At 42.0% G+C, this 27,209-nt stretch overlaps 2 protein-coding genes across 4 annotated transcripts; one reads left to right on the top strand and one right to left on the bottom strand.

Annotated features, from left to right (window-relative positions):
- The first annotated feature begins 2,224 nt into the window (after positions 1 to 2,224).
- Positions 2,225 to 5,928, top strand: LOC109905182 (short coiled-coil protein B). Of its 3 annotated transcripts, none has more exons than XM_031790125.1 (4): positions 2,225 to 2,317; positions 4,372 to 4,443; positions 4,552 to 4,632; positions 4,720 to 5,927. In XM_031790125.1, exons 2-4 carry the CDS (start codon positions 4,425 to 4,427, stop codon positions 4,860 to 4,862), a joined length of 243 nt encoding a protein of 80 aa, XP_031645985.1. In that variant the 5' UTR covers positions 2,225 to 2,317; positions 4,372 to 4,424; the 3' UTR covers positions 4,863 to 5,927. The 3 variants fall into 3 exon arrangements, with proteins under 3 accessions (XP_031645985.1, XP_020358000.1, XP_031645986.1); XM_020502411.2 differs by having other exon boundaries at positions 2,238 to 2,393; positions 4,720 to 5,928; XM_031790126.1 differs by lacking the exon at positions 2,225 to 2,317 and adding an exon at positions 2,506 to 2,619.
- Positions 5,929 to 7,416: 1,488 nt separating this feature from the next.
- Positions 7,417 to 23,983, bottom strand: LOC109905965 (alpha-1,3-mannosyl-glycoprotein 4-beta-N-acetylglucosaminyltransferase B-like). The gene is made up of 15 exons (XM_031790123.1): positions 23,244 to 23,983; positions 20,121 to 20,282; positions 19,432 to 19,563; positions 18,934 to 19,067; positions 17,562 to 17,608; positions 17,325 to 17,438; positions 17,100 to 17,175; positions 16,829 to 16,943; positions 16,288 to 16,418; positions 16,021 to 16,128; positions 15,731 to 15,924; positions 14,845 to 14,923; positions 13,744 to 13,819; positions 8,831 to 8,943; positions 7,417 to 8,178 (listed from the first exon to the last, which is right to left on the bottom strand). The coding sequence occupies exons 1-15, from the start codon at positions 23,326 to 23,328 to the stop codon at positions 8,161 to 8,163; spliced, it is 1,584 nt and encodes a 527-aa protein (XP_031645983.1). The 5' UTR covers positions 23,329 to 23,983; the 3' UTR covers positions 7,417 to 8,160.
- Positions 23,984 to 27,209: the final 3,226 nt, after the last annotated feature.

The raw sequence follows: 27,209 nt of genomic DNA, 5'->3' as shown, positions 1-27,209 counted from the left end.
CCGGTACAGAGTACAACCAGTCAGCTGGTGATCGTGTCGTCGTTCAGCCACGACTCCATGAAGCATAAGATATTACAGTTTTGAATGTCCCGTTGGTAGTTTAGTCTTCCGCGTAGGTCATCGATTTTATTCTCCAAAGATTGCACGTTTTCTAGCAGAGTGGAAGGAAGTGGGGGTTTATTCGATCGCCTATGAATTCTCAGAAGGCAGCCTGCCCTCTGGCCCCTTTTTCTGCTTCTCCTCTTCACGCAAATCACAGGGATTTGGGCCTGTTCCCGAGAAAGCAGTTTATCGCTCGCGTCGGGCTCGTCAGACTCATTAAAAGGGAAAAAAAGGATTCTGCCAGTCAGTTGTGAGTAATCGCAGTCCTGATATCCAGAAATTGTTTTTGGTCATAAGAGACGGCAGCAGCAACATTTATGTACAAAATAAGTTTTAAAAATAAGTTACAAACAACGCAAATAAACAAACAAAAAACACAATCGGTTGAGGACACATAAAACATCTGCCTTCTTCGGCGCCATTTTAATAATATTGATATTAGATTTTGTGGTAAAATCTGATTACCCACTAGAGAAAGGGGGAAACTTTTTTGGACAAGGTTCTGGAGGGTAATTACAAATGTGGCCAATGTGGTCAATGCAGCTTTATGTACGAATGCAACTTATTTACACACAGGACAAAGATTTAAGATCAAGGGTCTAATTACCTGCATGTCCACCAATGTTATTTACATGTTGAAATAGCCTTGTGGTCTGTCTTACATAGGGAAAACCCATAGAAGCCTTAAGACACAGATCAATGAAAATGCAGCAATATACGGACAGGTAAGACAACGAATCTGGTTGCTGCTCATTTTGCACAAGCTGGACATCCTATTAGTTCTCTGGGATACATTGGAATAGAAATTGTCAAGATGTCACGCAGGGGAGGGGACATTGAGAGGAAACTTCTTCTAAGGGAATCATCCTGGATCCACAGGCTGAACACTGTCTCCTCTTGGCCTTAACGAGAGGTTTGACTTGAAACAGTTTTTATGTCAAAATGTAGTTACAATATTCAATTAGGATTTTTTTTATGTGTATGTATATTACTGTAAATATTGATCACATTCCCTGTGTATGATCATATATTTTGATACACTGAATTGTAATATTGTGAAACTGTCATACATTGTTTACCTGCTTTTTCAGGAAGTGATGTCACTGAGTACTGCCCCTATATATAGGACCTTCCACCCCGACCTGGGATATGGATGCCTGATGAAGACCTAAGGGTCGAAACGTTATTATAAATAAATATAACCTAGGAGAATGAGAAACAGTGTGCAACGTTTTCTTTCTGTTTTCCATGAGTTTGTCTACAACTCCAGCACCTGTGGAAAGTACCTGGATGTGCATATGTTCTTCAGCTTTTGTCCTCTCATAATTATCCGAGCAATCTGAACCCTGGTACCTTCCAGTACACAAACACCAACTCGTGCTATGGATTGCGGTCTTTAGGTTTTATCACCAAAGGCATTGTAAATCCACTGTCAGCATTAAGCCCCAGAGGCCCAACTCAGAAGACAACGCACAGATGAGTGTTCTAAGAACCCTATTCTATTCCATAAAACAACCATTTTATGCAATAACAGTATTATAACATAATTTTGCTCTCACAAGTGACAGCTAGAAGAGACCTGTCCAGCGTTCTCCAATGAGTTTGCAGGGCGGGCCCAACCGCTCAGCGGACACAGCAGAGAGAGAGAGAGAGAGAGAGAGAGAGAGAGCAATGACATGGTGCGCATATCTGCTCATATGTGACGTAGTAGGCAATTTTCAGAACTATTGGCTAAATAGTATACAAAAGTACCAGAGAATCTGTAATGAATAGCTACATTAACTTACTCTGCTTGTCTGTGCTGAGAACCATCCATATTCTCCATTCTCCAAAATGGTTTCTTATGATGAAAAAGCATTAGGAAAATATATTAACAAATGTATGGAGAAAATGCTATGGTGGTAGCATTTCTGTTTTGTGGTATACCTCTGTGCAACTCCAAAATAAAATAGGAATATTTCAAAAAGCTTTTGACCACGCTTTTACGTGTCTTAACTGTCTACAACAAAATCCAATGTCGTTGACCAGCTGCAGCATTGTTTCAAAGGGGCTCGCAATATTGGCCACAATCAATGCCATTAATACATTAGTATCTCCTGTAGATAAAGTATGGCTCTGGATACAATAATCAGTCTTACACCACCCTCTAGCGGACACACGACGAGCATCTCACGAAGGAGGCGCTTGACACCTAAATTACCTTGAACAGCTGCTGGTAGGATTGTATATTTTTTTTCGGACGTTTTCCCATTTCAGCACCACATTGCATATTTATTTTTTGGGCTTTGAGGGTAAGTAATTTGAATATGTTCTGTCAATTTCGACTTGTGTTGTTTTAATGGTTTTGTATAAAGTGTTATGGGTAGCAAATAAGACAGGCCAGTTTGTTTCGCCAGCTGGCCTCTGTCGGCATAGCTAGCAAGATTAGCTACACAGTCTGCTAAATTTTGTGATATTTTTTTGGCCAGGACACTGGTAGAATAACAATTTATAACATTACCGGTGGCTACCCGATTCGTAAGTCAAAGTGTGAAATAATAATGTTATATTTTGGGTGGACGAGTGTTTCTAGGTTGTGATTGGGGGCAGACAATTTAGATTTTTTTAGCTAACGTTAGCTAGCTGGTTAAATTTACATAGGATGCTAAATCAACGCTCAACTAGGGTTAGAGTAATGATCTTGTCAGCCAGTGTATCTGTTTTTTTTTAAACAAGGAGAAAGTGCGATTTAAACAACAAAGCAGAACCCCGCCACTGTTTTATTAAAAAGCTGCACTGGGTCTAGAGAAATGTAACCACTCTCATATTCAGACCGAGCTATGCAAGGGATGACCATCAGATTAAGGACTGACCGTCCAATAATGAATGGGTATAGCTATATCATTAATAAAAGTCTAAATGGATGTAGCAATTCTAGATTGCTCCTTTTTAAAGTAGCTGAAATGAAATTTAAACTAATTTATTCACAATGGAAGTGTACCACTTGGCTGCGAATTGAATGGAGCAGCGGTAACAAATGTAAGTCTACCAGTAGAGACCGTTGCATTGATTGTATTGAATAATTTACAGCAAGTCAGTCAATCCTGCTTCTACACCTGCATTGCTTGCTGTTTTGGGCTGTGTTTCTGTAGAGCACTTTGAGATATCAGCTGATGTAAGAAGGGCTATATAAATACATTTGATTTGAATTCTAAAACTGTTGATCAATCCACACATGCAGGCGCCATGTCACAAACCTCTACTTTTCTGAACAAAAATATAAATGCAACAAGTATAGTGTTGGTTTCATGAGCTGAAATAAAAGATTTCAAATGTTCCAAAACAACCACAAATATGTTGTGCACAAATTTGTTTACATCCCTGTTAGTGAGCATTTCTCCTTTGCCAAGATAATCCATCCACCTGACAGGTGTGGCAAATCAAGAAGCTGATCAAACAGCATGAGCACTACACAGGTGCACCTTGTGCTGGGGATAATAAAAGGCCACTGTCCAGTTTTGTCACAACACAATGCCACAGAGGTTTTGAGGGAGTGTGCAATTCGCATTGCTGAACGTTGTGAACAGAGTGCCCCATGGTGGGGGTGGTGTTATGGTATGGGCAGGCATAAGCCACGGACAACAAACACAATTGCAATTTATGTCAATTTGAATGCACAGAGATGCGTGACGAGATCCTGAGGTCCATTGTCATGCCATCCATCCGCCGCCATCACCTCATGTTACAGTATGATAATGCATGGCCCCATGTTGCAACGATCTGTACACAATTCCTGAAAGCTGAAAATGTCAGTTATTTCATGGCCTGCATACTCAGACATGTCACCCACTGAGCATGTTCGGGATGCTCTGGATCGACGTGTACGACAGAATGTTCCAGTTCCCGCCAATATCCAGCAACTTCGCACAACCAATGAAGAGGAGTGGGATAACTTTCCACAGGCCACAATCAACAGCCTGATCAACTCTATTTGAAGGAGATATGTTGCACTGCATGAGGCAAATGGTGGTCACATCAGATACTCACTGGTTTTCTGATCCACAGATGCATATCTGTGGATATCTGTATTCCTAGTCATGTGAAATCCATAGATTAGGGCCTAATTAATTTATTTCAATTGACTGATTTCCTTATGAACTGTAAAATCTTTGAAATTGTTGCGTTTTTATATTTTTGTTCAGTGTATATATAAGAGTTGAACAGGTCAGTCAAGGGCCATTGACCCTTGCCTAAGATCCTATTCCTTCTAAATGTTTGTCCCCCTTCCAGTGTCCCTGTAAGTTGCAGCCCTGCATTCCAAAAAGGAAGACGAGTACTTCGCCATGAGCTCCGACGGGGATGGTAAGAGCCCAAGGCTTTGCTTCACATACTTTCTGGGAAATGTGCAACGTAAACAGCATTTGTTTCCCGTGGACATGTTTGTAATAGAATGCGTTGTGTGTGTTGTAGGTGACATGGAGAATCAGGCTGAGCTGGAGGAAAAGACTAGGCTTATAAACCAGGTGTTGGAGCTTCAACACACTCTAGAAGGTGAGACGGCTGGATGTTTGCAGACTCATGAAAGCAGCGGTAAATAATGTTAGTTATTGCAATTCCTTAAATCATTGTTGTTGTCAGACCTGTCGTCGCGTGTGGATGCGGTGAAGGAGGAGAACCTGAAGTTGAAGTCTGAGAACCAGGTTCTGGGTCAGTACATTGAGAACCTTATGTCTGCCTCCAGCGTGTTCCAGACCACCGACACCAAGAGCAAACGAAAATAAGGGACCAGACAAGAACCGCCACTGCCCTCCAAAACCAACCCCCCTCTACCTTCAGCCCTCCTAACCCAAATACCAGCCAATAACCCCCCTGAACTACAGCTGGTAGAGTTTATGCCTTTGTCGTCATGACATCCATAGCCCTAGACCCTCCCCTCACTTCGCCATCTTTAAGATTTCTACAGTGAAGCTCAATTGTTTACATTGGGTTACTTTTTAACTTTTCTATTTATGTTACAGTATTATTGCCATTGTCACACAGTTGTTGTATCCGACTTTGTTATTTCTGGGTGTATATGTTTCTTTTACTACACATAACCTCGCCTGAAGGACGAGACGAGGGAACGGTGTCATTTCAGATTGCCTAGTAGTCTAAATAGGCTTGCAAAATCACGGTAACATTCCCAAAAGTCTGTTTTTCTAGAAATCTCAAGACTATTCCCAGATTTCCTGCTTATCCACTTCTAATTGCAGGAATCTTCCAACCAGGATTTCTGGAAAACCCAGGGAATTTGGAGAAAGTTACTGGAATTATGCAACCCTAAGGGCTCTCTCTATTCAATCCGCATCGCGAAGTTCAGTTTAACAGCGTGATTCAAATTTAAAGGCAATGTTCCGGCTTTAGCAGAGACCTCATTCACGGTAAACGCTGCATATGTCGGCTCAATGGGAAATGACCTTTACATTTCTATCGCGGAATCTGTAACACTTCCGCTTTACAGCTTGAATAGAGCCCAAAGGTCATCATGGTTTAATATTGTTTGTCATATTATTAGACTATGCTTTTAGGTCTAGGTTTAATTGGAATGCTGACTCTCTCCACTGGCAAAGTTTTCATCAAACACACAAGATGTTAAATCAGAGTTCAGACCTTTGTTTTTCTAAAATTAATTGTTATTGTATGAACAATTTGGGGCTTGCGCATGTGCATCAGTGGTAGAGAAAGTTGCTTCGTTGCATTTGTCAGCCAGTGGAAGTCACCCTAAACCTTGGTGTGTAGCCGTTGTGTACATTTGACCATTATGTTCTTTTTAAATGCATTTGTTTTAATAAAAGTGTTTGATTTGCCTTTTGAGTGTATGTGGTGGTATTCCTCTCCTGTCTCCACATAGTCCTCTCTAAACCACATCTCCAGCTTCCACATGGGCTCTAAGGGTGCCCGGAAAGACAAATGAGGAACAGCCAGCATTGAGTTTTGCCGTTCTGCATCTCACTGAGGTCATGCTGTAAATGTATCTGTTGACATGTCGAGGCATTATACTGTATGTCCACAGCTAACGCAAGGCTCAGTGTCTCAACAGTCAGGAACATGTTCTTATAGTTAATATTATATTTCAAAATCTGTCATGTGCTGCTGGGGCCTGTGGTAGCATGATTTTCAGTTGACATACCAATCCCTAGATTGATTGTACTTAAATGTATTGACCACAACAATAACATTTATTTATAAAGCCCTTTTTACGTCAGCTGATGTCAAAGTGCCTATACAGAAACCCAGCATAAAACCCCAAACGGCCAGCAATGCAGATGTAAAAGCACGGTGGCTAGGAAAAACTCCCTAGGAAGAAACCTAGAGAGGAACCAGGCTATGAGGGGTGGCCAGTCCTATTCTGGCTGTGCCGGGTGGAGAGTATAACAGTACATGGCCAAGATGTTCAAACGCTCATAGATGACCAGCAGGGTCAAATAATAATCACAGTGGTTGTAGAGGGTGCAATAGGTCAGCACCTCAGGAGTAAATGCTAGTTGGCTTTTCATAGCCGATCATTCAGAGTTAAGAGAGATCAGGTGCGGTAGAGCGAGAGGGCCGAAACAGCAGGCCCGGAACAAGGTAACATGTCAATCCATTGAATTAGAAACTGAATTTCTCAGGGAGATTCTCAATTAGACCAAAGTCTGTCCTCTCCTCGAGTCCTCTGACCTGGAAACCGATAATTACGTAGCAGTGTCAATTTGTTAAGGTGGACGGAGGAGTTTACTTCTCCCCGATTGCCTCTGCCGGCCTAGGATACACAAATGTATTCTCCCGGCAGCAAATATTTTGTTTTAATATCCGGAGGTGAGGATTGGCGCCAAACCCCATATTCTCCATAGAAGTGATTGTTGAGTTGACCCAGCTGCAAGACTTGTGCAGTATTAGTGCCCCCTGCTGGGGAACATTAGCGGCGACTCTGCAAGTCAAAGTAAACTCGAGACCAAACTTGGGGAGAAATTGAGCTAACAATACTACTTACTCATATCTGTTAGATATTGTAAAGTCAGACAATTATAGTCTAGTTTGTAGAGTAGAGAGAACCTGTATTTTCTACCTATGAAATATGAAACCCATATAGATACTTATCACAGGAGGTTGGTGGCAACATAATTGGGGAGGATGGGCTCGAGGTAATGACTGGAGCGGAATTGGTGGAATGGTATCAAATACATCAAACATGTTTTACATGTGTTTGATGCCATTCCATTTACTCTGTTCCAGCCATTATTATGAGCCGTCCTCGCCTCCACTGCTACTTATACGTTAAAGGTTGGGAAAAAATCAAGAGAATTTGTCAAGCAGTTAAATTGCTATCCACAATCAAGAATGCCTTCATGTTCTTTCTTTATATACAGCACATAGTACCTACGTGTGGAGTGACTGATCCCCATTGAAACTAGTAGACTTGCAGTTCAGTACCAGGGAAATGCACCTATGGCAAAATACTAACTTGTGGAATGAACCTGATTGACAGCATTTTGGCCAGAGACATGAACTTGCGCAAACAATGTAACTAGCACTCGATAATACAACCATACAACCATTTGCATCAGTCCACATCTTTTTCTCACACACCACACACACACACATACACAAACAAACACGTTGCATTCATTACTGGCGGAGTGTATCAATCAAATCATCTCTCGCTGAATTGTCGTTGTTATACTCTAACATAGCCCTGTACACGTTAAATCATGTTTTCCCTCTAGAGAACGGAGACTAAAACCGCAGCTGAAAGCTGGTGTCCAGTATAAAGTCTTCCACAAACGTGGAAATGCTCAAATTGATTGACAAACTCATTTAGGAACACACAAACTGAAACTGTCTCTTCCAGATTAACATTATAGTCATGGGTTGAAAAACTATCCGAAGGGCGAAGAGAACATCCAGTGTGTGTGTACTTCCATTCAGTAGCAGGTGAGACGGTTAGAGAAACTGCATTGACTATCCATGTCCAATAGAGGTCGCTGTTGGTCCAGGTGTGGAGTGTAACAGGTAGGGAGGCAGCGCAGGCCCTCAGGTTCCTCCTGTTTCTTCCAGTCATCAAAGTTTAATAAATATCTGACAGACAGGGACAAGCATGAGCATTAACCAAACCTGTAATCCGACACAGAAACACACTCTCTCTAATGCCCCCCATAATCAGTCAAGAGTAATTAACACAATGCTTAGCATATTGCTGCTTTCTCTTTCTGTAACACACATGATTTCCAGGGCTCTATTTGTGACACTCATTTATGCAGGGGTTGATGGTCACCACACTTGTAACTGAATGTTAGGGATTGTTCTCATATCGCTTGATCGTGATTGACACCAGAGCTACCGAAGGTACCAAAACACACTGATGGTTATTGTAAATAAATTCACAGAGTTCCCTCTAAGGAGGGAACTATGTAGGAATGTGACTTAGGGCTCTGTTCAAGAGAAATTGAAAGATAATTTCCTATTGAGCTGACATATTCGCCATTTACCATGAATGCAGTCTTCCCTAACGCAGGAATGTTGCCTTTAAATTTCAATCACGCCGTTAATGCTGAACTTCTGCGATACGGACTGCAGAGAGCCCTTGTCATTCTCGTGAAACAAATCCACGTCCTCTTTCAGGACACAGCACCTACAAGCTGTTTGGACACACCTTTAAATCTAGAGAACCATTGACTGACTAATAAAACAATAAATTCCTTTCACTTCCTCATTCGCACACACAGCTCACCTCACTGAGCAGAACCCACACGTCAGAGTCGCTGTGTACCAGCAGACGTAAAGCAGAGATGGGCTGCATCTGTGCGTCTATTTGTCCCTCAGCCATCCCATCCACAAAGGAACCTACAAGCGTAAGACAAACATGCAATAATATATTAGTAACCTGAATGTGGCATTATTCTGAAAAGACCGGGCAGAATATACAGTCTATTATAACAGCAATCGACTCTATAACCAGTCATGTACAAAACATCCCACAGTGGGCTATAACCTTTTAACAATTGGAGTTTCATATGAGACTATTGTCTATGAGGAATTATGTTGGTTATGTATGAATGGATTGGACTCTGACATCAATGGAAGGCTTCTAAGGTGTGTCCCTTTCTTTGTTCTCCTCTGCTGTTTTGGTACTGTAGGTTCTCTCTCTCTCTTTCTCTCTCTCCTCCTTTCTCTCTCCCCTTCTCACTGGATTCCACTAGTTACCACAGCCACAAAATTGTCTATGTCATATTATCAAAAATGTATTTTTGGTCTTAATTTAAGGTTAAGGTTAGGCATATGGTTAGCAGTGTGGTTAAGTTTAAATCTCATTTTAAGAAGATAAATTGAAGAAATATGTTGGGTTTATGACTTTGTGGCAACTATTGACGATCCTTCTCACTTACAGCAGTGATCCGCTATGCGACTAGCACGCTAGCTTCGCCCTCATGTCGGTGTTAGCAAGCAGGTTAGGTCGTGCTTGGTATCAACAGCCAATCCAGTAGGGGCTGGAAACTATATAGTGAGCTTTGATTGGTCAACAGCAATGCAACATCGCAGAGTACGCAACAAAAGTTCCACTTTCCCCAACTTTGGTCCCGCCTTGTTCACGCTCCCTCGCCCATGTTTATGTCATCCAACGAATGGGACTCCGTTATTTCATCTCCCCCCAAAGTGCTAGATGGATTTCTGCCATTAAGGGGAACATTGACTTTACATTTCAATCCTGCTTTAAAAGCTCAATGTTATTATTCTTTTTTCTCCCTTTTTTAAATCACCAAGAGAATCCGTAATTAATCCCAGTACTACTGCTGTCGCCACCCTAGGTCTAGTATTTCCAAGACTACTTCTCGCTCTCGGCCTCCTTGTAACTCTATATCCGTCTCCCTTAGCTTTCCCTTCTTCTGGCTCTTCAACAATTGGTTCTTATATCAGGTGTGTACCAGCTAATTAATATAGAGTCGATGTCCACCCCCCCCCCCCCCCGTGTAAATGTCATTAGTATAATAAATAAAATCCCTGTCATAATCCATCTGTTTAAACGGACAATTGGTCTTCTCACAAACCTATATGACCCCAACATCAAAAGGTGAGACTCATGAACACATACAGTACCTTTGGAATGTTTTCAGACCCCTTGACTTTTTCCACATTTAGTTACATTACAGCCCTATTCTAAAATGTATTAAATAAATCAAAATAAAAATCCTTGTCAATCTACACACAATACCCCAACTTGATTGGAGTCCACCTGTGGTAAATTCAATTGTTTGGACCTGATTTGGAAAGGCACACACATGTCTATGTAAGGTCCCACAGTTGACAGTGCATGTCAGAGCAAAAACCAAGCCATGAGGTTGAAGGAATTGTGCATGTCAGGATTGTGTAGGGGAACAGATCTGGGGAACGGTACCAAAACATTTCTGCAGCATTGAAGATCTTCAAGAACACAGTGGCCTCCATCATTCTTAAATGGAAGAAGTTTGGAACCCCCAAAACTCTTCCTAGAGCTGGCCCCCCAGCCAAACTGAGCAATCGGGGGAGAAGGGCCTTGGTCAGGGAGGTGACCAAGAACCCGATGGTCACTCTGACAGAGCTCTAGAGTTCCTCTGTGGAGATGGGAGAACCACCATCTCTGCAGCACTCCACCAATCAGACCTTTATGGTAGAGTGGCCAAACGGAAGCCACTCCTCAGTAAAAGCCACATGACAGCCCGCTTGGAGTTTGCCAAAAGGCATCTAAAGGACTGAGAAACAAGATTCTCTGGTTTGATGAGGTATGGTGGTGGCAGCATCATGCTGTGGGGATGTTTTTCAGCGGCAGGGATTGGGAGACGAGTCAGGATTTAGGCAAAGATGAACGGAGGAAGGTACAGAGAGATCCTTGATGAAAACCTGCTCCAGAGCGCTCAGGACCTCATACTTGGGTGAAGGTTCACCGTCCAACAGGACAACAACCTTAAGCACACAGCCAAGACAACGCAGGAGTGGCTTTGGGACAAGTCTCTTGAATGTCCTTGCGTGGCCCAGCCAGAGCCCGGACTCGAAACCGATCAAACATCTCTGGAGAGACCTGAAAATAGCTGTACAGCAATGCTCCCCATTCAACCTGACAGACAATGAGAGGATCTGCAGAGAATAATGTGAGAAACTCTCCAAATACAGGTGTGCCAAGCTTGTAGCGTCATACCGAAGAAGACTCAAGACTGTAATTGCTGCCAAAGGTGCTTCAACAAAGTACTGAGTAAAGAATCTGAATACTTAAGTAAATGTAATATTTCAGATTCATATTTTTTATTAAATGTGCAACCATTTCTAAAAAACTGTTTTTGCTTTGTCATTATAGGGTATTGTGTGTAGCTTGATGAGGGGGGAATTTAAAAAAAATACATTTTAGAATAAGGCTGTGACGTAACAAGTCAAGGGGTCTGAATACTTACCCAATGAACTGTATATGGTCAGTGTTATACTCTATGACCCCCACAAGCTTCACAGGCTTCGTCTGGTGTCGGTACCGCCAATGTGTTAACCTCTGTCTGTAGCGTCCTAACAGTTTGGCCGACAAACTAATATAACCTCGCCATCGAAATCTGAGACTCTCACAAACGTGTACATGTCAGTTGTTTTGCTCTACGACGCCCACAAGCCTCACAACCCGGTAGCAGTTTTTAAAAAGTGAATGATATGGAAGTACTATAGCGGCCAAAAAAAGGGGTTAAATATGGGTAAATTTGGGGGGGGGGGGGTGTAATTTCATGGGCTTTGTCAGATCTCTTAGACATAGGACAGACACTTCAAAACATAATTCCTTTTTTTCATCTTTTTTTTAATGAATATGTTATTCAATGTGTTTCTATGGGCTAATACTGTAGCAGTAAGGCTAAATTCAATGTTTCATCAAATGACTATTGTAGCTGAACCATCACTCCTGTGTTCCAATGGCACATTGTGTTAGCTAATCCAAGTTTATACTTTTAAAAGGCTAATTGATCATTAGAAAACCCTTTTGTAATTATGTTAGCACAGCTGAAAATTGTTGTTCTGATAAAAGAAGCAATAAAACTGGCCTTCATTAGACTAGTTGAATATCTGGAGCATCAGCATTTCTGGGTTCCATTACAGGCCTAAAATGGCCTGAAACAAAGTACTTTCTCTTCAGTCTATTCTTGTTCTGAGAAATGAAGGCTATTCCATGCGAGAAATTGCCAAGAAACTGAAGATCTCGTACAACGCTGTGTACTACTCCCTTCACAGAACAGCGCAAACTGGCTCTAACCAGAATAGAAAGTGGAGTGGGAGGCCCCGGTGCACAACTGAGCAAGAGGACAAGTACATTAGAGTGTCTAGTTTGAGAAACAGGCGCCTTATAAGTCCTCAACTGGCAGCAAAGTTAATACCAAATCTCTGGCCAGTGTCTGTTCTTTTGCCAATCTTAATCTTTTCTTTTTATTGGCCAGTCTGAGATATGTTTTTTTCTTTGTAACTCTGCCTAGTAGGCCAGGTTACCGGAGACGCCTCTTCCTTGTTGACGTTGAGACTGGTGTTTTGCGGTCATATTAGTTTGTAGGCCAAACTGTTAGGACACGACAGACAGAAGTTGACACATTAGCGATACCGACTTCAGACGAGGCCCGTGAAGCATATGGGGAAATGTAAATATAAAACACTGAACATGTAAAAATCTGCCGTTTCCAGCTACAATAATTTACAATATTAACAATGTCTACACTGTATTTCTGATCAGTTTGATGTTATTTTAAATGGACAAAAAAAAAAGCTTTTCTTTCAAAAACAAGAACATTTCTAAGTGATCCCAAACTTTTGAACGGTAGTGTTTATATATATATATATATTTTTAGGAAGTTGTGTAAATGTCAGATGTTTCTTGATTGATGTGGTGCTATTGTATATCATACCATTTGAAACGGCTGTTTCTCAGCTTTCAAAATATGTATCATGTTTTTGACACCAGCAAATGATGCTCATTAATGCACACGAAGGTCATGGTCTCAGTAAATTCAGGAATTCCTAAACTCAACTATCGATGAGATATGAAGAGGACTGGCCACCCCACATAGCCTGGTTCCTCTCTAGGTTTCTTCCTAGGTATTGGCCTTTCTAGGGAGTTTTTCCTAGCCACCGTGCTTCTACACCTGCATTGCTTGCTGTTTGGGGTTTTAGGCTGGGTTTCTGTACAGCACTTTGAGATATCAGCTGATGTACGAAGGGCTATATAAATACATTTGATTTGATTTGATTTGATTTGATGATGCAATAATGCCAATATAGCGATTTACAGTTACAATTAGCTGGATTTCTAAAGCCTCGTGTTTCCATTCCCTTTTGAGGTGATTTATGATTCAGCAAAGCTTAGTCATTCCTTCTCTCTCTATTTGCGCTATCTCAATCACAGAAGGCATTAAGAGGGTCAAAGGTACACTTATACAGACAACCAACTGCCACCACACAGACACTACCAGGGTCGAGTCCGATAGCTATTCTAGTTATTGTATTTCTATGATTCCGAATAACCCGTCTTACCCTGGCAAGTGTTTGTGTCTATAAGGCCAGAGATGACAGAGAAACTACTAGCAATAAAAGGAGATCAGAGCTTTTTCCGATCACATCACCTGACCAGGAATAAGAATATTCAAACTCATGTACCAATCACTATGAAGCCTCCGTAAGATCCTTCGTATTGAGGAGACTGGCCACCCACCAGTCTGTCACTCACCGAGCTCTGGAGAGGAAAAACACATGTTAAACTGGGTTAAAATTGATGTTTTCACTATCTCAGGTCGCATTCAGCAGAGCTGTGTAACGCAACATCTATGTCCATAGTCATTGCACTATGACGATGGTTCTGCTCCACAGTACTATACAAATAGAGTTATATTTGAATAGTTCTACGAAACACAGCCATAAGGTAACAGAAGTTCTATGGAGTACAGTCATTCAAATGAGTATAATTTTAAATAGCCACACAAACACGATATGATCAGAAGTCTATGGAACACTTCCACTATAACACTAGAACTAGAATGGGAATGTTTAACATACATAAAGTTCATAGTCATTTAAGAGTAATTAACACATAGCTTAGTATATTTATATGTTTTCCCATCTGTAATACACTCGATTTCCAGTGTTCTATTGTGTGAGACTCACAAGTCACCAGACTAGTTACTGAATGTCAGGGATTGTGCTCATATCTTTTGATAGTGATTGACGTCAGAGCTACTGAAGGTACCAGGACACACTGATGATTATATTGATGACATTATGAACAATGTGTGATTCTTTCATTTTTTACTTTGTATAAGACTGTAGTGGAGTATGGACAGGAGTGAAAGTTTCATATTTTGTGTTGATTTATCTCAAACACACACACACACACACACACACACACACACACACACACACACACACACACACACACACACACACACACACACACACACACACACACACACACACACACACACACACACACACACACACACACACACACACACACACACACACACAGATAGGCCATCAGCGTGTTAGCAGATAGCATGTGGTGGTTGGTGTTTCCTGTCATCTTGTTACATAGTCCCCAGGATCTGACACCTGAGAGTCACATCAGTCTCTTAGACCAGCTCCATGACACTGCAGTCACCAGAGATCTCTCTCTCTCTCTCTCTCTCTCTCTCTCTCTCACTCTCTCTCTCTCTCTCTCTCTCTCTCTCACTCTGCAGTTAGTATGACCTCCATGGCACTCACATCACTAGGGAGCACCTCCACGGTGGTGTTATAAAACTTGTCTCCGTTGATCTCAATGTTTCCGCTGCGAAACAGGTACCTGGAGAGACAAGATTGGATCATCGGAGTCATTACCTACTGTAGAATTGCAACAGTTGGGCTGACTGGTCAAAATAGAATACACCTCTGTCATATATCCCTCTCATACCATAAATGACCACGATCAACAAGTGTCAACTAACTCAATACCTACAATGTATTTGCTCATAACTCGTAATTTCCTTTAACTCCATTCTAGTTGCTTTGAGACATTCCCTGTGTGTATAATCACAGTGTGGTATTAAATCAAATAACATGTTGCGGATGTAGCATTGTCCATTGTGAGAGAGGGTGTGACAAGTGGAAGGCAAAGTCCTGTTCCACAACCTTTATACAGGCAAGCAGACAGAGGGAATGGGAGTCAGCGTCGGGAAGGCCAGTTTTTTAAATGTGACCTGTGGTTGAAGTTCAAATAAAAGTGTGTGTGTGTGTGTGTGAGATGAAACAGCTAGCTCACTAGTCTTTACTTGATTTGAATGTGTTCTGCTGCAGACAAACAACCGGACTACACGTGCCCCTATCCTGTCGCTGAGCGTGACACGACACACGCTAGCAACTCCAAAGTCATTTATCATATTCATTTCCAACGCAGTTCGTTACATTTAAAGCTACAATAGAGAAACAAGTCTGAAAATAAAAAGTTATTAAAGAAAGAAAATACCACCAATCTTTAAGGGTTCTTTTTTCACAAGAGGACAAAGGGCTACCGATACATGTTCACGTGCCTGGTGTTCACGTTCACGTGCCTGGTGTTCACGTTCACGTGCCTGGTGTAGGCTACTGTGGGAGTGTGTGTGTGTCCACTGACCCGGTGACAATGAGTGGCTGCGGGAAGCTGAGCAGGATGAAGTCTTCAGCGGTAGGGGTCAGGCCCCAGAAGAAGTCCTGGCCCTCGTAGGCCCTCTCCAGGGTGTGCTGCTGGTAGTGCTTCAGACTACTGCTCAGCTCTGCAGGGGGGTTACTGTGGGCAGCAAACAGTGGTGCCTTCCCAAAGTCCTTATCCTGCTCAAACACAATGGAGAGAGAGAGACATTTGAATTATAACTGCCACTAACTGAGATTATCTTGCACAAACACACCAGAGAAAGATAATCTTACTTTCAGTTTCTGTACTTTCCCAGGCAGAGAGGAGTGAAGGCCTACATGTTGAAACAGAGAGGGTTTATATCTCAGCTTGAGCAGGCCCTTCTGCAGGTTGCAGTCTTTCTGGACGGGACAAAACAAGATGAAAAGCCCATCACCTCTCCATCCAATAAAGGAATTGTTCACTCACAAGGTTTGTGAGATGCGTGGACTCTACATTAGATCATCGTTTGCATTTCATTCTCTTGAACAGAATACTTTATTTTGCTGAGCACAACTCACCGCATCTTTTTCTGGGTTGCAAGCCTTCACCCACAGAATGTGGTCCAACAGCCAATCAATGGGCTTGTCTTTGTGGAACATCAGAAAGAACTCTGCTATCATTGGTAGATCACGGGCTCGGAACATCTTGCCTGATGCAGACACAAACACACACACAAACCCATAAATTAAAATAAAATGACTTTATGACAAGGAAGAAGAGTCATGAGTGTATTGTACCTACCAGTGGAGGCTGGTGAGGGGAGGACGGCTCATAATAATGGCTGGAATGGAGTAAATGGAATGGTATCAAACACTTGGTTTACATTCACTCCATTCCAGCCATTATTATGAGCCGTCCTCCCCTCACCAGCCTCCACTGGTACATTTCCACATCTGTGAGTGTAAATAACCTCATTAACTAAAGGTAATAAATAAACTGCATGTGTTCACCTGCTTTCGTTTCCACCGTTGTCGTACAGTAGAAACAAGTGTTAATCTAAAAACGATCAACTACGACCTCCTTTTCCAGACACACACACACACACGAGCACAGACTCACCGATGAAGCCGAGCTGAGAGAACTCCAGCAACATCCAGTCATCCGAGGCCAGTGATCTGACGTATGTTTTCATGGCCTGAGAGTAGCCAGGCTTAGCCACAATGTCATCTTCCAACTGAGAACACATATTTTTTCCAATGAGGATGTGTTCATAAAAATATGATTTCAATTCACTTTCTAAATTCACATTTAAATGGAACAACTCACATGCAGTTACACAGACAGACTGACTGACCAATCAGAGAAGTTGAACTCTGACCCCCCCCCCCACCTGTACATAGTAGGTTCCCTTCTCATGTGCGTAGAGCATCAGGAAGCTGTAGTCCAAGTTCTGCTTGGTGCGCCATCTGAAAACAACCACAATACAAACCACTTACTGTGGGTATAGATGATGTGTTAGACTTTTTTATTTTCATGATTTTAAGACCACACATCTGTATGTGTTGGGTTGTGTTAGGTTGGGTTGTGTTTGGTTGTGCATGCGTCCGTTTCTCACTTGACTCTATCCTTGGAGTCTCCAAAGGTTTCCCTGAGTCTGCGGAAGTTGGGGTAGAAGTACTGAGAAGGGGACACTACCTCCAACAGGCCTGAGTGCACATCCTTAGGAAAACTACAGCCACACACAACAGGCAAACACACAGGTAAACTACAAAACACATTGAAGAAAGACTAACAAAAAAAACAAACAACCAAAACAGTCCAACTAAAATCCCAAACAACCAAAATGTCTCACTTATGCTTTATGAGTTCTGCTACGGTGTTGACGTATCCTTCATCCGTCTGAAATAAAGAGACAGAGAGAAGGGGAAATGAATGAGAAGGGGGAATCCAGTGAAAGTTTAAACATGAGGTCATATTACTAAGAGTGGTGTGTTCGTGTGCAATAGAACCAGTGTAGATGAAACATGAGAGGTACAATACACTGAAAGGTGTCTTGTGTCTTGACTCCTGTGTGTGCTCATATCCTCAGACACACAAACACTACACAACCACTACACAACCACTACGCAAAGTTACCATCAATTGGGCAAACCTTTGAGTTGGAATGCAAACATGCAAAGCAGTTGCAGGGTAGTTGTGATGCGAGTGATCGCAGTTGAACATTAGGAGCTGAAACGGCCTTAGGTCTTGAAATCAAGAACAGGAAATTCCCGTTACGTGCCCGTCAGTTTCTGTAGTTCAAGTCTAGTGTTAAAGCATACACACCTCAGGTCCTGAAAGGCATGGTCACACATTCAAAAGGTTTAGCAGGTCTTTTGTTAGAAACAAATCACTTGGTCCCTAGCTGTGTGTTGCCACTTCATGTTGTCTGTTGTCTGTAGCTTGTGAGGTGTGGAAACACTTTGTTGCTTTTATGAATTTTGTCTTGCTTCTTTTTGTTTTATGCTGCTCTGTCTGTATGCTACGTCTTGCTTGTCCTATGTTGCTCTGTCTGTATGCTATGTCTTGCTTGTTCTATGTTGCTATTGTCTATATTGTAATTGTTTTTAATAACCTGCCCAGGGACTGCGGTTGAAAATTAGCCGGTTGGCTAAAACCGGCACTTTTACTGAAATGTTGATTAATGTGCACTGTCCCTGTAAAAATAAAAATAAACTCAAACTCAAACTCAAACTTTCTTTTTCTCATTCTAATCCCTCAATTTTCTGCTTTAAAATACTAATAATATGTCGGTTAGAGCCTAAGGAGAGACCTGGCCAAAGTCTGGGTCCCCAACCTACATTTATTTAATTTTTATTCAGCTAGGCAAGTCAGTTAAGAAAAAATATTATTTACAATGACGGCCTACATCGGCCAAACCCTAACCCAATTGTGCGCCGCCCTATGGGACTCCCAATCACAGCCAGTTGTGATACAGCCTGGAATCGAACCAGGGTCTGTAGTGACGCCTCTAGCGAGGAGATGCAGTGCCTTAGACCGCTGCACCACTCGGGAGCACACATTACCCCATCTACAAAGTCCCTTCCTCTTATGCTTAACATCTAGAAAGACACTTCTAAATTACCTGATGGGGCCCCAATTGTTATTGACTTTAAGTGAGGTTTGATTGGCAAAGACTGTCACGTGTGTCCATGTGCCTCTATCAGGGTACGTGAGCAAGTTACCTCGGCAACAAAGACGATGATGACGGTGTCTTCTCGTTCAGAAGGTGAAAGGTCGTAGAGGAGGGAGTTCAGGGTGCTAACCAAGTAGCTCTGCTTCTGACGCTTCACCGTAGGGATCCCCAATACCAGGGATACTGACGCATACACACACAGGGAGGGAAGGAAGGAAAGAACACAGTAAATAGCCTTATCTGCTGCAGATTTCAAATTTCCAGAGCTATTGATAACACAGGTGACGTTCTGGTGAAGAAGGAGTAAAGTCCACACAGAGCAGGGAGGGTGAGGTGGGTGGATAGAGGTTACAGGGTGAAATCCACACCAGGTTGTGTAGTCTCTCACTTTAACACAAGCCCTCCTGTTTGTCAAAGAGAACATGTTTACGCAGACACATTTTTACATGTAATACATTTCTACACACACACACACACACGCACACACGCACTCACGCACGCACACACACACACACCAGGGATTAAGACAGAAGGAAGAGTCTTTCACCTCCAGTCCGGCCCTGTCCCAGGACGACGTTAGGATTCAGGCTGTCTGCGTGGTCCCGTAGGTGGGGCAGGTAGAGGTAGGCATTGGGCAGTCTGGAGGAAAGCAGACCGAGTCTTCTCTTTATCAGTCCTTCTACACTCCACACCACCAGAAACCAAACCAAACACACAACGAACGGTCAGACATAAAAAACACCTAATCCTTTTTTATTACAGCAGCAAATGACCTGTGAGAGGTCATTGGATTAGCATTGTTGGCAATGTTTAAAAGGCTTATCTTGGATTCACAAAAGTAAACAAACTTGGGAGGAGAGATGCAAATAAGGAAAGAGAAAGAAAGAATGAAAGAATGAAAGAAAGAAAGAAAGAAAGAAAGAAAGAAAGAAAGAAAGAAAGAAAGAAAGAAAGAAAGAAAGAAAGAAAGAAAGAAAGAGAAAGAAAGAAAGGAGAAAAAGGAGAGAAAGAAAGAGATAGGGAAAACACTGCCATGGACCAAAAACATGTGGATTCAGGAGGGGTAGTTTGATTTCTGCCCCTCTGTGACCAGCACTGAACATGAATTGAAAGTAAAGGATCGTCCTCAAACTGGATCCACAAAGTACAACGAGCCTTTACATAGATGACAACATGGCTGTCCTGTCACCTATGATCTAAATGTATACTGATGATAACTTGGATCTGTCACCTCACCTGTGACATTAGTGGAGGAGTTGTTGTTCGCTATGGTGAGGTTCCTCAGGCTGGTCAGCAGACTGCTGAGCTCCCTGTACACCAGCTCCCCCCTGGACTCTGCAGCCAGCAGACGTTCATACAGCTGGATCATCTTAGGGTCGTAGGGGGGTTCACCCTTGTCTACCCACACACACACAAACACGCACCCACATATGCATGACAGAAAGAGTCGGGAGGAGAGATAGAAACGTTAAGAGAGTGGATAACAGTTACAAGTCTATGTTTAATGCATGGATTTGAAAAAACTTCAGTGACATCACATTTTTCTGAAGTATTGAGTAGTTGGGTGCAGGATAACAAAAGGTATAGCTCAGCAAACTGCATGTACAATAGAATAACCACACACACAAACACACACACGCTTACTCCTCCCCCCCAAATTAATTAAGATAATCCTCCCATAGCCCCATTCCACTGCCGGAATTTCCATGACAACCCCATTCATACAACATAGTTCCTCAAAGGACACTCCTGGTGTTTTAGTTGCCGGGTTAAAGCAGGAAAGGGGCAAGTGGAATGGTGTGTACATTTTCCAGAAAACAAGGAATTCACCCTTTAGCAGTCTTTCTTTAAGTCAATGAAGTATTACATCATTTAAAACGGGTACCATGGTATAAATTCACCATTACTTTTACTGTGTGTGCATGTGTGTGTGTGAGAGAGAGAGAGGGGAGAGAGAGAGCGCGAGAAGAGAGAGAGGAGCTAGAATCAAATTGATGTTTGTCGCACCTGGTGTACATTTCTGATTGTAAGAACAGATTGAGTGATCTGGTGTTGCAGAATCATGGAAATAGGCCTAACTCCAGATTGGAACCATTGGAAGGTATATACAGTTGAAGTCAGAAGTTTACATACATTTAGGTTGGAGTCATTAAAACTTGTTTTTCAACCACTCCACAAATTTCTTGTTAACAAACTATAGTTTTGGCAAGTCAGTTAGGACATCTACTTTGTGCATGACACAAGTCATTTTTCCAACAATTGTTTACAGACAGATTATTTCACTTATAATTCACTGTATCACAATTCCAGTGGGTCAGAGGTTTACATACACTAAGTTGACTGTGCCTTTAAACAGCTTGGAAAACTCCAGAAAATTATGTCATGGCTTTAGAAGCTTCTGATAGGCTAATTGACATTATTTGAGTCAATTGGAGATGTACCTATGGATGTATTTCAAGGCCTACCTTCAAACTCAGTGCCTCTTTGATTGACATCATGGGAAAATCAAAAGAAATCAGCGAAGACCACTGAAAAAAGATTGTAAACCTCGACAAGTCTGGTTCATTCTTGGGAGCAATTTCCAAACGCCTGAAAGTATCACATTCATCTGTACAAACAATAGTACGCAAGTATAAACACCATGGGACCACGCAACCGTCATACCGCTCAGGAAGGAGATGCGTTCTGTCTCCTAGAGATGAATGTACTTTGGTGAGAAAAGTGCAAATCAATCCCAGAACAACAGCAAAGGACCCTGTGAAGGTGGGGACAAAGATCGTATTTTTTGGAGAAATCTCCTCTGGTCTGATGAAACAAAAATAGAACCGTTTGCCCATATTGACCATCGTTATGTTTGGAGGATAAAGGGGGAGGCTTGCAATCCGAAGAACACCACCCCAACCGTGAAGCATGGGGTGGCAGCATCATGTTGTAGGGTTGCTTTGCTGCAGGAGGGACTGGTGCACTTCACAAAATAGATGGCATCATGAGGAAACAAAATTATGTGGAAATATTGAAGCAACATCTCAAGACATCAGTAAGGAAGTTAAAACTTGGTCGCAAATGGGTCTTCCAAATGGACAATGACCCCAAGCATACTTCCAAAGTTGTGGCAAAATGGCTTAAGGACAACAAAGTCAAGGTATTGGCTACCCAAAACATTTGACCCAAGTTAAACAATTTAAAGGCAATGCTACCAAATACTAATTGAGTGTATGTAATCTTCTGCCCCACTGGGAATGTGATGAAAGAAATAAAAGCTGAAGTAAAACATTCTCTCTGCTATTATTCTGACATTTCACATTCTTAAAAGTAAGTGGTGATCCAAACGGACCTAAAACAGAGAATCTTTACCAGGATTAAATGTCAGGAATTGGAAAAACTGAGTTTAAATGTATTTGGCTAAATCAATATATCAAATATACTGAACAAAAATATAAACGCAACATGTAAAGTATTGGTCCCATGTTTCATGAGCTGATATAAAAGATCCCAGAAATGTTCCATATGCACAAAAAGCTTATTTGTCTCAAATGCTGTGCACAAATTTGTTTACATTCCTGTTAGTGAGCATTTCTCCTTTGCCAAGATAATCCATCCACCTGACAGGTATGGCATATCAAGAAGCTGATTAAACAGTATGATCATTACACAGGTGCACCCTGTGCTGGGGACAATAAAAGACCACTCTAAAATATGCAGGGTTGTCACACAACACAATGCCACATATGCGACCAATTTTGAGGGAGCATGCAATTGGCATGCTGACTGCAGGAATGTCCACCTGAGATGTTGCCAGAGAATTTCATGTTAATTTCTCGACCATGTTGTTTTAGAGAATTTGGCAGTACATCCAATCGGCCTCACAACCGAAGACCATGTGTAACCACGCCAGCCCAGGACCTCTACATCTGTCTTCTTCACCTGTGGGATTATCTGAGCACAGCCACCCTGACAGCTGATGAAGCAGGAGTATTTCTGTCTGTAATAAAGCCCTTTTGGGGGGGGCGGACATATTCTTATTGGCTGGGCCTGGCTCCTCAGTGGGTGGGCCCACCCATGGCTGCGCCCCTGCCCAGTCATGTTATGCCCAGTCAAGTTAAATCCATAGATTAGAGCCTAATGAATTGATTTAAATTGACTGATTTCCTTATATGAACTGTAACTCAGTAAAATCGTTGAAACTGTTGCATGTTTCATTTATATTTTTGTTCAGTGTATTTATCTTTAAATATTACCATTCGAAAACAATAGAAAACTGATACAACAGTTCTGCACAAGCGTTTCACATTTTGAAAGTTTGTAACCTAATTGACAGTTTGTAGCCTAATAACTAGTGTTACACGTGCGACATTTTACCATTTCCATTATAAGCGGTGAACCAGGTTAGAGAGAGAAAAACAGAAGCCAGAAGACATCCAAGTTTGACATGAGTGAGCCTCATCTCATCTCTCAAACTGTCAATAGAAATATTCCGTCTGATTTTGGTCTAAAACGAATACAGCGCTGCCGTTGAGTTCAAATGATAATCCACGCAGGTTACTCTCGCTCCTGTCATGACATTGCAAACTATGCAGCCCCAGGTTAGTCGTCAGAAAGTCCGTGCCTAGACAGTGTGCCCTGATGAAAGCCGGAAAGTCACTCCCTTATCTCTACATATAGTTTGACATAAAACGACAACCCCTGGCTAGCCAACTAACTCAGGACGTGTGACATTTTCCTGGAAAAGTGATGACACTTGAGCTGTACAGTCTTTCAGTTGTGTTCTCAACCCCATCTGCTGGGCATATTTGGATTTTTATTCCAGCGTGGTTCGTTTTTCTATCAAGTCCAATCGAGAAAAACCAACAACTTGAAATGCCAATAGATGGATTGGTTGTTTAGCAACAAAATTAACGCGTGCGCAACTATTTAGGCTGACACGTGCACAACTGGTTTAGGCTGTTGACAATATGTAAACTATATTTTGTCTCCAAATGTTTATTGATCAAGGCCCTTCTCTCCCGATTGCTCAGTTTGGCCTGCCAGCCAGCTCTAAGAATTGTCAGGGTGGTTCCAAACTTGATGGAGGCCACTGTGTTCTTGGGGATCTTCAATGCTGCATATATTTTTGGTACCCTTCCCCAGATCTGTGCCCCGACACAACCCTGTCTCTAAGGACAATTCCTTTGACCTCATAGCTTGGCTTTTGTTCTGACATGCACTGTCAACTGTGGGACCTTATGTGTGTCAGAGTATGTGAGTGGAGTTGAGCAGTTGGAAATCAGACCATCGCTCTGGCGCTCCACTTCCTTTCCAGAGCTCCACTTCCTGACCAACAGCTCGCTAAAAACCGCTGTTCGCTCAAAGGAAAAAACAATTCTGCTCCAAATTCGCTTTATTCATTAAAATCACAATTTAACCAAAGCTCATCTATTTTTGTGACTCCCTGGACCTACCATTTTGAAGTATTGAAACCAAACCATATGATTTTAATTACAATTATTTTAATAAACAACAGGAAAAGATGACTGTAAGAAGCGTTCATCATTTCAAATAGGCTACATGTTGTATTAAACAGCATGTAAACACTCTAAATTGGCCAGGAGCCAGACAGGTACCATAAGAAGGAACGAAAATTAAATATTTAGGCTATATTATGTATATTATTTCAAGGCTATATCCAGTGGTGTAAAGTGCTTAAGTAAAAATACTTGAAAGTACTACTTAAGTCGTTTTTAGGGTATCTGAACTTCACTATTACAACTTTTTTTTTTCACTATTACAACTTTTACTTTTACTTCACTACATTCCTAAAGAAAATTATGTACTTTTTACTCCATACATTTTTCCTGACACCCAAAAGTACTCGTTACAGTGTGAATGTTTAGCATGACATGAAAATTCTCTAGTTCTGTCACGAACCCCGCTTCCTGAGTCTGTGTTTGCCTGTGTTTCTGTCCTGGAGTGTGTTTCCGGTGTCCTGGAACGCACCCTGTCTGGTTGCCGGGCAGATTAGCTTGTTGGGAGATCGATGTTCACCCGCACCTGTATCCCATCAGTAATCTGCACACCTGTCCTGATCATCACCTCTCCCCTTCAAAAGCTCTGACCTGACATCCATTCCCTGCCGGATCGTTAGCCATGAACAGTATGTTGTGCCATAGTATCAGCCTCAAGTTGGATAGAATTTGTTTTGTTGTTTTGTACGTCTTGCTTGCCTTCAACTTACCTCCGTTTGTTCTGTCTTCAGTTACTCACCCGGATCATTTACCCCATTCCCGCCTGGTCATCGGAGGATTCCGCTTCCCCATTGGATCCACCTATTTACTCCCATCAACTCACCACCGCTGCCCGCTACGCCACCTGGATGTATCTACCCACTCACATTCACTTGTAAATAAATACTCACCTTCTTCCTACTCTCCTTGTCCTGGTCTGCTTCTGGGTTCGATTTTGAAGAAACGTGACAAGTTCACACAGTTATCAAGAGATCCCTGGTCACCCTTACTGCCTCTGATCTGGCGGACTCACTAAACACATGCATCGTTTGTAAATTATGTGTGTTGTATTGGAGCGTGCACCTGGCTATCCGTAAATAAATAAAAAGTAAATGATGCTGTCTGCTTTGCTTAATATAAGGAATTTTTAAACTAGTTATACTTTTACTTTTGATTAAGTATATTTTGGCAATTACATTTACTTTTGATACTTAAGTATATTTAAAAACAAACACCTTTACTTGATATTTTTATATTAAGTGTAACAATTGGGTAATTGTTTCCACTACTGGCTACAGCCTACAAAGCAATACATTGTGAAGCATTTGCAAGTACAAGGCTGGCAGGGACACTAGGCTGGCAGGGACATTATGCGCTCAGCATTTAGAAAATATTTAGTTGTATTAAATCATTATAGTCTATAAATTGCACATATAGACTGTGACTTAATTAGAATTAAATACAAATTAAACTAAAAATGCCTTATTAGGCTCCCTCTACAGTGCCTGGAGAGCAGTGCAGCAACGGAGAATACCCTCTCAGCGCTTGCAGAGCCACTGGCGAAACACTCTTACATGCTGACCAGACCAGACCAGACACGACGCGTGCGCGAGCGTCGCAAAATAAATGTAGAAATCTATGTTATTCAATTATTGCACCCACACTGCTCGTGCGCGCCAACGAGCGTCTGCGACGCCAAGGGCTAAAATTGAACTCATTCCTATTTCTGACGCAGATCGCGCTGAAAGTCCTACCTCTCCCATCTCCTCAAAATAATAACTCAATGTTTATATCCCAGGACAAATTAGCTAGCAACAGCAAGTCGTGATCGCGTTTGGTGTGCGTGGGGGGGGGGCAAAATAAATGTATGCACGATCAGCCGGTTTGTGTTCCGTGCCACTCTTGCCAACCTGGGCAGGATTGTGTAGTTGTTTTTTAAATATATTTCTGTAGGTAGGAAAATTAACCCTATCAAAACGGAAAGCTCCTTGAAAGAGATAATATGCCAGTGTAACAGGGTTATATTGGTGATTCCCCTTGTGCTGTTTCTATCAGAGCTACATTTTTCTAAATATTACATTGTAATTGTTATATTATTTTGTTAACTACATTTCCCAGTGAACAAGCACCAAACCAGCATGCGTTGAATGGTGAGCTGTGCATTGCATGATGTGCAATTTTGTACTGTTTCTATCAGAATAAAGCTCCATGACTGGTGCCACAAGTTGGAGCTCGTGTCGATGATTGATTGTACACAACACAAGAAGAGTACTGTTACACCAGGCCTATTGGGCGAAAGTCAATGGTGGCCTATTGTATAGATAATATAACGAAAATTAACAAAAGTTTTTAAGAGCTCTGATTTTTAGTTTATAAATACTTTGCTACAATGACAGACTTAGCTACCCATATTGTTCCTTTCTGTTAGCATGTGCACTTAGTAAGTACACCATCATGCTTTCGCGATACCTGTCTTTTCAGATTCCACAATGAATATGTAGTTGTGGACACTACATGACCGCAGTCCCTCTCTTGCTCCTTGGTCCTCCTCATCTTTGTAAGTCACCTTGATTTTTCACCGGTGTGTTTTATCATTTCTTTATGAAAATATTTAGCATACTAGATGACAGTAGCTAACGCAAGGGGCTATAGCAGCACACAAGTAGACTATAAATTCATTCTGGGGCGGGCATGCCGTGAGCTCATGAAGTGAGCGCTAATGGAGCGAAATTGGAGCTGGCGAGAAGGCCAGCTCACTCCACGCTCCAGTCAAATTGGACAAGCTCCTCTGCTGCAGCTCCGCTCTGCTCACCTACTCTGTGTTTTGAAACCCACCTGATGGGTA

Source organism: Oncorhynchus kisutch, linkage group LG15 (genome assembly GCF_002021735.2).
Source record: "Oncorhynchus kisutch isolate 150728-3 linkage group LG15, Okis_V2, whole genome shotgun sequence".
In the NCBI taxonomy this organism is placed as follows: Eukaryota; Metazoa; Chordata; class Actinopteri; order Salmoniformes; family Salmonidae; genus Oncorhynchus; species Oncorhynchus kisutch.
Note: the sequence above shows the minus strand (reverse complement) of the source record. Positions and strands in the feature narration are given on the sequence as shown.